The following is a 12473-nucleotide window of genomic DNA, read 5'->3' on the forward strand; positions in this document are numbered from 1 at the left end:
TCGACCAACGACTAATATTGAAACGCAACAATCGACTTGGTTGCCTACATCATCCTGCCAGCATCCTCTCTATCGGTGCCTTAAACGCTATACTATCCCACACTGCCATTTGTCGGCTTTGGGTGGACACCTGTCTACCTTCTCATCGGTAGCGCGACAATATCGCTTTCAAACGATTTACATCTGGCCCACGCCAAAGTTCTGGCTGCAGAGGCCAAACTTCTTCGCAGACTTGGGGCTGTAGTAGCTGGCCACCTTCTTCGAGTTGGACAGCGCCGCCGATTCGCGGTAGCCCGTCAGCGTGCCGCAGTTGGACACCACGTTCTCCACGCAGCTGCGTCCGAGCGCGGACTTGCACGCCGACTGCATGGTCGAAGACGGTGCGATGATGGCGCCCACAGTTTCCGTGTCGTGCTTGTTCGGGATGGCCGTGTTCTCGAAGTAGGTGCCCTCCAGCAGCACGTTGCCGTTTTGGAGGACGTCGAACGAAAAGCCCGTGTTGTTGGCCCAGTAGTTGTTGACGGCGTGAATGACCGAGTTCTCGGCGACCTTGGGTGAGCGGCCCGACGTGTTGTGCACGAAGTTGTTGACGAGGGTCACCTGTGTCTGCGTGCCCAGGAAGAGGAACGTCCAGTAGTGGTTGCCGTCGCACGTGGCCGAGTACTGAGTGGCGCCGTCGAACTCGCAGTTGCTGATGGTCATGCTCTTGACACTGGCCGAGCCGGTGGCGATCATCTGACGACCAAGGTTGGAGATCTTGACGTGGTCGATCCACACACGCTCCATCGGCGTCTTGCCGTCGTTGAGACCCTGGATGTAGATAGCGTCACCACCCCAGATGAGGTGCGCGTTGAGCTGCGTGATGTGGATGTTCTGGATGATGACGTTGTTGCCACGGATCCACAGGCCCTTGCCCTTGATCACTCCGCTCGTGCCGAGGCCGCGGAGGGTCTTGTTGCTTGAGACGATGAGAGGGTTCTTGGTGGCCGCGATGTCGTACGTGATCTTGACGGAGGTGCCTTGCACGCAACCGCCAGTGTTAGCAAAGCCACCGCTCTGCAGGATGACATCCTGGCCCTTGTAGCCGTTGTTCTTGGCAAGGCAGTCGCGGTGGCTCTTAGGACGGCAACCGGTCTCGGTTTTTGTGCCCTCCGAGCCGCGGAAGTCAAAGGTCTTGGTGAGGACAATAACACGCGGCTGCGAGTCCATGAGGTAGTTCCGCAGGTCGTTCAGCGAGGCGGGGTACACGGGGGCAATGTTGCCACCGCCGGTGGTGCCTGCAGCGAGGCCCGGCGCGGAGCCCGTGGAGATGCTGGTCTTCGTGGAAATACCTTGCTTCGTAGACGTTTGGGCGACCGGCGAGTCTTGCAGCGCTGTCGTGCTGGACCCGGCCTGCGCATTTTGCATGGCGAACGCAGCAATGGCAACGATAACGAGGCGAATAATCTGCATTGCTGTTGCTGGGCGTTGGAGACTTGCGCTGTGCGAAGCAAAATCGACAATGGGCAGCGAGTGCCTACTGGAGGTCAAGCTGAGGCAGGTGCCGGCGCGTCCAAGGACGGAACTCTTTGACGTCGCGCGACGAGCTGACTGACAGAGGGAGTGGCGGGCAAAGCACTGAGCAAGTGAGCGCGTGACAGGTCAACGAGACCAAATGGTAGGGACTTGATACGGGGCGTAACGTTACATTTACGTGGCCGCACCTGCTGGGATCGCGGCACCGGAGGTGACAAGCAAACGCTCAGGTGCCAGCCACTGCTCAAACATCTAAACACCGCATGTGCTTATATTAATAGTTGCCGTGACAAATGGCTCAAGTGTCTGCTGAAAACTTGACCCTCAAGTTTTGGAATCGATTCGTGTACAGTAGCATGAACCTCATCACGACGGGCTCGTCATGTGAGGTTTACATATCGAACTCTCTACTGTACGCTCTGCTACGACGCCCACGATGGGCTGGCGTTCAATGGCGGGCCGTCATAACAATCGACAACGCCTCGACAGGAAATCCACAAACGCAAAATGCGGTAGTCGCTGTTTGCAGTTAGATTTGAAGAGCAGAGCCATGGCAGAAGGTTCGCAAGTGTGCGCAGTGCGGCATAGCCCCCAGGTTGCTTCTTCGACGGAATCGGCTGGACATTCACCACTTTCAACCTCGTTCTTACCATTTCCGGCTCTACTCAGTAAAATGACTTCGGTACAGAACAGTACATATATATTGTAATACATCAAGAATGTCGTGATAAAGACTATGTACGGCATCGACGATAAAGTTGTCGTGATAAAGACTACGGCATTGCTCAATCCGATTTGGCGATGAAGTCGTCTCTCAGATACTGTACATGTACAATAGTTCACTCTATCACGTTTATTTACGCGATTCTTGTATGTTGCATGGATGTTTTCGCGTCCTCATCAAGAAACTAATGTCAGTTTGGATAAACTAAGTACATGTACCACTCAATTTACAGTATATAGTATGCTCAGAAGTACAGAATGGCACAACGTGCTATGTTGAGCCATTCTGTACATGTATTTGCATGGATTAACAATCTCCAGAGCGCTAGGTCTTCACTCTTGCGAAGGTCAAATCGCGTTGCACATTCCACCTTATGGTTACCGCGAACCATTGTTCGGAATTCAACTTGGTTTACCTCAATATTTTTTGAAATCGACCGGGTTTGCAAGTGTAAGGAGGGGGCTCACCTTTATCTATCACCTTGCTACGCGCTACGCACGATCCGAAAACCCGCTGCGCTCGCTGAACCAGACCCCCCACCCACCCCACCCCCGCTGCGGCTCGCACGCATCGCCTTCGCTTGGTAGACAAACCACTGCTGGGTCCTGGGTTTGCAGCCGCGTGCTGCGCACACAGACTGTCAAACCACAGGCGGGGGCCCGTCGTGACATCGGCGATGCCGCATCGCTCCCTCTGTTATTTCCCATACGAATCGCAAAACAGATGCAGCAGTTGTCTTATACACTGTAGTGTATGACGATGGCAAATTCCAGCCCCCCCCCCCATTTTTTAATTAAAGAAGAGGGAGTTTAAGCTAAAAAGACATAAATATGCATAGAGGCCGTTGGATCAGCTGCTTGAAAATGCTGATTTTATCTGACAAGTTTGGCATGAAATACATTATTTCGAAGGTTTTCCTTTGTCTACGAGAATACTTCAATTGGCCTTGAAATTGGGCACCAGAGTTTATCGATGCCCTAAGCTTTTTCGAAGTCGGAAGTGTCGACGGATGGACATGCTCGATGCCTCCACCAGTACGTCGACCGCCCAGCCGCAACTCCAGGCCAAAATTCCTGTTGGGCATCCTCGAGGACCAAAGTGTTGGCCGCACGGTTAAGGACATGTACGTGCAGTTCACGGGTAGCACGAGTGTGGGAGGTCTTCAAGTGAGCCGCAGCGGGAGATAATCGATCGAGCGGATGCTAGCGCTGGAGGAGTACACTCGCTCCACATCGCTGTTCGAGTCGTGTTTGTGTGTACTGCCACGGCTTTCCTATGATCATTATCGTCATGATTCAAGAAAGTGTACCAATTGCAGCTCCAGAGGACGGATGACGTGCCAACCACGGTGTATGGACACGAGTGGCTATCCTGGGTCATTTTACCATTGTGTCGGAGATGCGGCATCGAGTCCAGGGGGTCAGGGTCCTCTACGTGGTAGCTTGTACCCTGTTAGTGCTGTGTATGGGTGGTACGTACAGTATAGCGTTGGCCATGGCGTTGGTATTTCCGGTTCCCTTCATTGGTTTGGCGATCGCCTCCCCTGGCGCCGTGGTTTTTGTACTTCTTTTCAGACTAGTTTGCGGTCAGCAAACATGGCAACAGATCGTAGTGAAGCCCGGGCTGGCGATTCCATTCACCCTATTCCTAAGTGTGCAAGCCGCGACAACAAATGTTTACTAAGGCTACAGTGCCGCGTTCAGAGCTGTTAGTAGCACATTTTTCGAGCTGCCACTAATATTCATTCTACCCGTTATCAAGCTTATCAAGAAAAAACGTCGTTGCACGCTTCGTGGACCACCTGGAAGACATCCCAAAATTGGTCATGTTCACCATAGAGCACTTCAAACCATTTACACTGCCATGAGTTTGCAGATAACCCCATTTCTTTTCACGGTGTTTCTAATACTAAAATGGTACTCACCCTCGATATACTGCGTTGCATGATCTCCACAAATAGACATCCCACTTGCTTCAACGCATCCGATACCCAGGTGGAGACGTCCTAGATCAGACTACTCTTTTAAGTGTAGCAAACGCGGCATGGGAAATTGCCAGTCAACCAACTACAGCAGCCAGCTTCGTTTGCGGTCGTGTACATGCTACGAATTATCTCCATCGCGAATTTCCCTCCTCGAACAACTCGAAAAAGCACCTGCGTTCGCGCCGAGTTTCAAAACAATTATTGCACTCATCAATATATTGTGATTGTTAGATGGAAATATTGATTATGCTGCGGTGGCGAGATTGAGATTGCATGAAGATTGATTGCAATATTTATTTCAAAATCAACATATAGTATAAACACGGAATAGATCGTTGCAGACTTGCAAGTTGATTGCCAGACTTCCACGTCTCTCTCGTGCGGACTTGATTCTAAGGTAGAGGGTGATGCACGGTATAGTACACCAAATGCGAACGCGTCAAGGTGCACAGGTCGCAGACGTACGGGGTCTGTTTGATATGTTGATTGTCCAGCATGGAAGTCTGACGGAGCAGAGCAAACGCAAAACTAGTTGAGTCGACGGTGTTCGAGCATATGCTCGTCAAGCTGCAGAACAAGAAGGCCCTTACGAGGGCGGAGGCACCGTTCGCAACTCGCCTTCTTGAGAACCCAGGACGCGCTATTACAACTGATCCCGAGCCAGTCTTCCAAGCCAAAGAAACCGACCAACCACCATGTTGAAGCTGCAGCGAGACCTCAAGCGCAAGAGGGGGAGTAGAGGCGACAGTCACCAGGCGTACATCAACACGGCATCGATCCCTCCGATGTATGTTGTCGTTGAACAATGTTTTGCCCAGGTGAAAGTCATCACGGGCTACCTGCGCCGAAGTCTCCCAGTAAAGACCAAATGCACTCTTCTAATGTTGCGCCTGAATTGGGACCTCTTCTCTCTTCACGAGCTTTCGAGAGCCATCATCGAGGCCAAGCACAATTCAGATGTGGAGTCCGACGAGAGTGACAATGAGTTTGACGATTAGACTGCTGTGCAAGCCGACCATGGAGGGCACATCTTGCGGCTTTGTATTCTATTCAATATTAAATAGATTGCAAAGATTGAAAAATTGATTGTCAAGGACCCGGCAACGACAATACAAATTTCAATATGTTCCAGCCTCTAGTAACCTTAACTGGAGGCTCTGTATGCTTGGTGATCGCAGAGTATCTGGATGAAATCAACCGCTTCGTTTACGGAGTCTACCTTTTATTTATGGTGCGTCTTCCAGTCGCTCAATATCACGGCGAGCTTGACGGAATCCACGGGATCGGTCTCAGCGGCAAGCTGGGTATGGTGCTTCTCAACGGAGTGCTTGAAGTGGCCTCATTCATCATGTTTGCGATGGTTTTGCATCATAATTGCCGGCTTCACGCTTTGTATCACTTTGCGTTTGTGTTGGGGTCGCAGCCGGCTGTAATTCAGACGAAACTGGATGGTAGCGCTAGCTGGGCTGCAAGTGCCTCACTTTGGTAGTGTAGCGATTCGCATTTACTTAGCCCATCCAAGGGCTAACCACCTCGCACTAATGTTTGCTTCAGGTATCGACTACTCGTTTAAGTTTGCATGGGCGCACAACCCCCCGTCAGGGATTGTTGTAAGGACCGAGACGTGACGAGCACGTCAAGGCCCGCACATCTAAACTACAACATCCACTACGCAAAGACAAGTGGGTAAGTAAGGAACATGCACTAGGGTGCATGATCTCTGTCGTGTACATTTACTCTTGTATAGCGCACGTCAACCCACTTCAACTTGAAGTGGATTGACCAATCAGATTCATTCATTTTAGCACCGCCTTGGGCATTGGCCCAGACGGCCGGCCACAAGGCCTTAACCAACTAATATCACTTTGCAATTTACGTCCAACTACCTACACGTTTCCACATCGCGGTACATCTTCACTCGCGGCCTTCTACGTGTCAAGCCTTACATCTGGTAGCACTACGGTCATTTTCGCCGGGCAAGTGGTCAGAAGATCTTCAATCGACCGACTCGACTCGCTACTTCGGCTGACTACTGCTACAGTATCCGGGTTAGGGTTACTGCTTTCGCACTTACTGCTACTCTACGTGTTCCCTGACTTAGCGGCATTAACGCTTTTCGCTAGCCGTAAAGTCTTGCATAATCGACATTAACGCTTTTCGCTAGTCGATTACGCTAACTAGCCTCACGCTTATTGCTAACGGTTAGTTATCCGAAGGATTTGTACTAGTTTAACGCTTTTCGCTTCACTAGTCACCTTCCCGCACGTAAGCCTAGTATATTGCGGAAACCTTTGGCCTTGTATGACCAAGGTGAAAAACCAAAAAAGTAAAAACCTCAACTCAAACCCAGATCCTAATCTACAAGCAGTAGATCGACTTCGTATTAAGGGATTAAACTCAGTTAATCGCCTTGCAAGCTTAACTCACCACTTACAGGACCAGGAGGAGAGTTTTCACTCTAAGTCCGAGCGTATACTTTATCGAGAAGCTTGCCGTATCCTAAGTTTACAAGTAGTGCGTATTCATAACACACTCACTACTGTATTCGACCGTGAACTTAAGGAGAGCTCGCGTAAAAGAGAAACTTGACTTGAAGAGGCTCAACAGGAAGAGCTACTTGTTCAAGGTTTCGATCAGAAGAAATCCAATTACAAGGCAAACGCCAACGCTTGAATTAGCGCTAAATAGCGTTGTTTAAGTGTTGTTTTAAACTTTTTTCGCATTGTTTTAGTGTAATTGCACTTTGGCTCAGCCAATCAGTAGTTACCTAAACCCCAGCATCCGTATAATTCCGAATTTGAGAATCCGCGTAATTTTCAGTCGTTTCCTGAATTTTCGCGTAATTTGCGGGTAAGCTTTGGCGTAAGCTTCGGGTATTTTTCCAGTATATGCCTAAGCGTACTGCTCGTGAGTGGGACGAAGATCAGCAAAATCGTCGCATTCTCACCATTGAACAAGCCGTTCAACGCGCTTTCACAGTTCGTGCTGCTACCCATTTGCAGTACGAAGTTACTTGCTTGACGGAGCATCTCCGTGAAGTTTTCTTTCCGTTTTTCGAAACTCACCTCGACCGTGTTATCGAGCCTGGGTTTGGACTGTTTCTCTTCGAAACCGTCGACATCTTGAACACCTGTGCCAACCGCATCGACACCGAAGTTCGTGCTTTCGTTGATCGCGTTATCAGCATCAAGCGCGCCCGTTTCGAGTAGCTGTTGACAGTGTCGTTGTAGCTCTAGTTCTAGTAGCTAGCAGCTGTACATTCGTAGCGTAACTTTAATCAGCTTTTAGCTCAAGTTACACTATCATGACTTCGTTAAATCCTGGTGGATGGTCTGCTGACCGTCTGACACAGTCTGTGGTCGAAATGGTGCAGAAACAACAAGCACTAATCGACGTTTTGACTTCGCAACGCAAAGAGGTCAAAGTTGAAGGTATAAGCCTACCTCGCTTCTATGGAAACATGGGTGACTCAGTTGAATTGTACTTCGACCAAGTTATTCATTACTTTGAGGCGAAGAACATTGATTGGCAAGATGAGAATCAGAGTAAGCGCATCATTGCCATGATGACTGCCAATTTCAGAGGAAATGCTGCTGCATGGTACATGCTTTGCAGGGATTCCGTCAGTGATGTCCAAGATTTGATCCAGAAGCTCACGAAGGAATTCGTTCCTCCGGATCTTCAGGAGCGCCTTCGAGATCGATTGTACAGTCTCAAGCAAAAACGTTGTTCTAGCTTGGAGGACTACATCTCTCGGTTCCGCGTTGCTATCATGCAAGTCAAGGACATGAGTGAGCTTGACGAGATCACGTACTTCATTCGAGGTCTTGTTAGTCCCACGAAAGAAGAAGTTCAGTATCGTCGTTGCACGACGGTATCTGAGGCTCTCTCAGTTGCACTCGAGTATGACAGATCGCACTTTCGTGCTGGTCCGTTTCAGAAGAGTCGTTGGACACCTCCAAGATCTTTTGGCCGTTCCAACTCCACGTCATTCGCTCGTTCCAACACGGCTCCACAGCGTCCTGCTGAGAATGAACCTGAGCCTATGGAAATCGACACTGGTCATGTGCATAACCCACGCCGTGACAATTATCGTCGCCCTGTTCAGAACAACAACCGTAACAGTGGCAACTCAAAGAAGTGTCGGTATTGTAAGAAGCCTGGTCACACGATTGAACAGTGCTTCAAGCTTCAAAATCGACAGAAGCACGGAACGAATAACAGCTATCAGTCTGACACTAAGCGTGGTCAGTTCGCTGTTCACACTTTGGCAGCAGAAAAGCCAGAGTCTGTTGAAGTTGTTGAGATAAATGATCTCAACGCTGCTACCATCCAGTCACTACCAGCTCCGAATGAGTTGATTCGGAAGCCAGGTCTGTGTGAAGGCAAACGTGTCACCATTATGCTAGACACGGGAGCCACATGCAATGTCATTCGTCCTGGATTGGTGGATACTATTCCTGACACGATGATCTCTCAAGTCACCTTGTTTGACGGAAGCACAACGAAGAAACGTGCCGTTCGCAAGGGCAAGGTCACTATTGAGATGGATGACTATCGATTCAGAGACTTAGAGGTCCTGGAATGGTCTATGAGCCCTGAACACGATGTCATTCTCGGAAAACCTTGGTTTACCAAGTACCAACCAATTATTGATTGGCGTACTCATCACCTGCAGTTCAAACCGCAAGGAATGAAACCAGTGTTGCGCAAGGTAGAAGTATCTGGTGCTGAGTTCAAAGCTAAAGCCAAGCACCATGACTATGATGAGGTTTACCGCGTCAAAGTTACTCCAGCTCAACCCGTCACGGAAGAACCACAAGAAATTGTGCCTCTCCTTGATGAGTTTGCTGACGTGTTTCCAGACGTTTTACCCGATGGGTTACCTCCTCATCGACGCGTGGAATTCGAGCTCGACATGAAGTCAGATGCTATGCCAAGCTCACGCGCACCTTTTCGGCTCTCGAAGACAGAACAAGATGCCCTTGATCTGTTTGTCGAAGAAAAGTTGAAGAAAGGTTGGATCGAACTATCCGATTCGCCTTGGGTCTCCAACATCTTTGGTATCCCGAAGAAAGACCCGAAATCAGGGAAACAACTTTCTCGAGCTGAGTGGTTACGGTCGGGAAACGCCACGTTACCGATTCGTTGGGTGATTGATTATCGTTGGCTCAACTCGCAAACGATCATCGCCAGAATTCCACTCCCGAGAATTGACGAAACATTTGACAAGATGTATGGATGTATCATCTTCTCAGTCTTGGATCTCGCACAAGGTTACCATCAGATGAGGGTTGCCTTGAAAAGTCGTCAGTACACAGCGTTCCGCACTCATTCTGAGACCTATCAATGGTGTGTTGCGCCAATGGGTCTTGCTGGAATGCCAGGTGTCTGGTCACGTCTTATGCGTGTCCTACTAGGCAAATATCCGTTTATCGTGGTGTATCTGGATGACATTTGTGTATTTTCCAAGAACATGAAGGAGCATCTGCAGCATCTCCGCACGCTCTTCGAAGTGTTACGCAGAGAGAAGCTGTACTGTCATCGTTCGAAATGTCATTTTGGGCAGAATCAAGTTCAGTTTCTGGGTCACACCGTGTCAAGTCAAGGCATTGCGGTGGATTCCAAGAAAACTGAAGTGATCGCCAATTGGCCAATTCCAATGAACCAAAAGCAATTGCAAAGCTTTTTGGGTCTCGCAGGCTACTACCGTCGCTTCATTTACAACTACGCGACAATCGCCTTACCGTTTGGACCTCTAGTCAAGAAGGACCATACTTGGAATTGGAATGAAGAGCATGATATCGCCTTCAGCAAGCTGAAATCAGCATTGCAATCCGCCCCAGTCCTGACTTTACCGGATTTCTCTCTTCCGTTCATCGTGACAACCGATGCTTCAGGATATTGTGTTGGTGGAGTACTTTCGCAAAAGCACAACGGACATGATCATCCGTTAGCTTTCCTCTCCAAGAAGTTGGGTGTGCATGAACAAAATTGGCCTACCCATGAGAAGGAACTCTATGCAATTAAGCTGTCGCTGGAAAAATGGCGTCATTACCTCTGTGGTCGTCATTTCGACATCTACACGGACAACAGTGCATATCAGTGGTTGTTACACCACCCGAAGGTTTCCTCGAAGCTTGCACGCTTCTTGACCTTCTTTGCTCAGTTCGACTTCACCCTGCATCACCTGAAAGGATCAATGAATGTCGTAGCTGATGCACTGTCCCGTCCTCCGATGGATTCAACTCCGAATGCGTTGATATCACCACAATTGGATCCGCTAATTGTCTGCTCAATCAGTTTTCAGCATTGTGAGTCTGAAAGTGATAAACCGACATCGAGTTTTCGCGTAATTAGCGATCTACGCACAGTCAATGCTTCGCTATCGACTCCAGATAGTCAAATTGCGACTGTTCCAGCCTCACAGAGTGTTGCGCGTCCCGCTATCAATACAATCAGCTTTCATACGTGTACACCGCAGTGTGACAGTTTTGGATCACGCTACCGTGCACAGCAACATGATGGGGACTCCCAGAAGGTGAATACGACCATGATATCTGCAGCTCTCTCGCCTGTTGAATTTTCGGGGGAGGAGATGACGGATGTTCCTGCTGGTCACATCGCCTTACATGATCTTTCCGATGGTCACCTCTACACTCCTGTTCAAGATGCAGAGATTGCCACATCGGTCGTGCAAATTCAACACGCAAGTTCGCTAGGATGGACTTCGAATCTCAAAGAAGAGTTCATCAAAGCCTACCGCACTGATCCTGGATTTCGTGACAAGTATCGTACTCCGCATGATCCATACGTACTCAAGGATCAATTGCTTTATGTGCAATTCACGGACGATAAGGAGTCCAAAATGATGAGACTTTGTGTCCCGAGATCGCAGCGCAATCGTCTAAGAACGAAGATTATTGAGCAATTTCATGATTCCAGTATTGCCGCGCACCCAGGAATTCGTCGTACGTACCTCCGTGTCAAGCAATGGTACTACTGGGCGTCGCTTCATGAAGACGTTTCTGATTACGTGCAAAGTTGTGAAACATGCACACGTTGGAAGCACAGCAATGCCAAGAAGAATGGCAAGTTGATTCCAATTCCGATTCCAAAGGAATGTTGGGAAGTCGTCTCCATGGATTTCGTTACTGGATTGCCAGAATCAGATGGCTATGATGCTATCATGACCGTCGTGGACAAGTTGTCCGAGCGTCCGATCTACTGTCCCGTTCACACTACTGATGATGCCGAAGAAATCGCTCATTATTTCTTCGACAATGTCGTTCGGCATCATGGAGTGCCTGCAGTGATCATCAGTGATCGTGATCCCAAATTCACATCGCGTTTTTGGAAATCACTCGCGCAGGTCATGGGTGTACAATTGAATATGACAACGTCATATCGCGCTCAAGCTGACGGCCAAACCGAACGTCAAAACTTGGTACTAGAAGACGCACTTCGTTGCATGGTCTCGTATCATGGTGATGACTGGGCTGCCAAGTTGGGAACGATTGAGTATGCTCATGCCACGCTAGTCAGTGCCTCTACAGGACTTTCGCCATTTGAAGTAGACACAGGGCGTCAGGAACGCAATCCCTTCGGAACTTTTCCTACGCTGTCTACCACAGTTCAAGTACAACAAGGACTGTCTGAGTATGCAAATCGCTTCAAGGACGAACGTGACAAGATTATTGGCAAAGCCAAGGAGCACTTACTCAAGGCTCAAGCATCGCAAAAGAAGTACTACGATCAACACCGTAGCAATGTGCAATTCAAGGAAGGAGATTTGGTTATGCTGGATACACGCCGTATTCCACTCAAGCATGCTGCGAAAGACATTGACGTCAAACGTGCAAAGTTAGCCGCTCGTAAAGTTGGTCCGTTCGTTATCAAGCGCATGATCAACGACAACGCTGCTCGTCTGATTTTGCCACGCAGTATGAAGTCACTGAACCCTACTTTCAACGTAGACGTTCTCAGCCATTACGTCTCCAACCCGGACAAGTTTGAGACTCGTGTTCTTCCGAAAGCATCTCGCATCATCACGAATGAAGACACTGGAGAAGACCTCCACATTGTCGAGAAACTTCTACGCAAGCGTCAGTTCAATCGCAAGATTGAGTGGCTTGTCAAGTGGCATGGTCTCCCAGATCACGAATCTTCGTGGGAACTCGAGAAAGACATCAAGCACGTCTCTCACTGGAAAGTTCTCGTCGACGACTTCAAGCGCCGTCAACGTGAAGT

General features: G+C 49.2%; 3 protein-coding genes across 3 annotated transcripts; 2 read left to right on the plus strand and 1 right to left on the minus strand.

Moving 5' to 3' along the window:
* Window positions 1–177: 177 nt before the first annotated feature.
* Window positions 178–735, minus strand: IUM83_10176 (Pectate lyase; the record flags this gene model as incomplete). Its single annotated transcript, XM_067934664.1, has 1 exon — window positions 178–735. The coding sequence occupies one exon, from the start codon at window positions 733–735 to the stop codon at window positions 178–180; it is 558 nt and encodes a 185-aa protein (XP_067793189.1).
* A 4183-nt stretch (window positions 736–4918) lies between these two features.
* IUM83_10177 (uncharacterized protein) lies at window positions 4919–5221 on the plus strand (the record flags this gene model as incomplete). Its single annotated transcript, XM_067934665.1, has 1 exon — window positions 4919–5221. One exon carries the CDS (start codon window positions 4919–4921, stop codon window positions 5219–5221), a length of 303 nt encoding a protein of 100 aa, XP_067793071.1.
* Window positions 5222–7587: 2366 nt separating this feature from the next.
* On the plus strand, window positions 7588–8345 carry IUM83_10178 (Retroelement pol Polyprotein; the record flags this gene model as incomplete). The annotated part of the gene is made up of 2 exons (XM_067934666.1): window positions 7588–8152; window positions 8332–8345. The coding sequence occupies 2 exons, from the start codon at window positions 7588–7590 to the stop codon at window positions 8343–8345; spliced, it is 579 nt and encodes a 192-aa protein (XP_067793070.1).
* Window positions 8346–12473: the final 4128 nt, after the last annotated feature.

Source organism: Phytophthora cinnamomi (genome assembly GCF_018691715.1).
Source record: "Phytophthora cinnamomi strain GKB4 chromosome Unknown Contig30, whole genome shotgun sequence".
Classification (NCBI taxonomy): Eukaryota; Oomycota; class Peronosporomycetes; order Peronosporales; family Peronosporaceae; genus Phytophthora; species Phytophthora cinnamomi.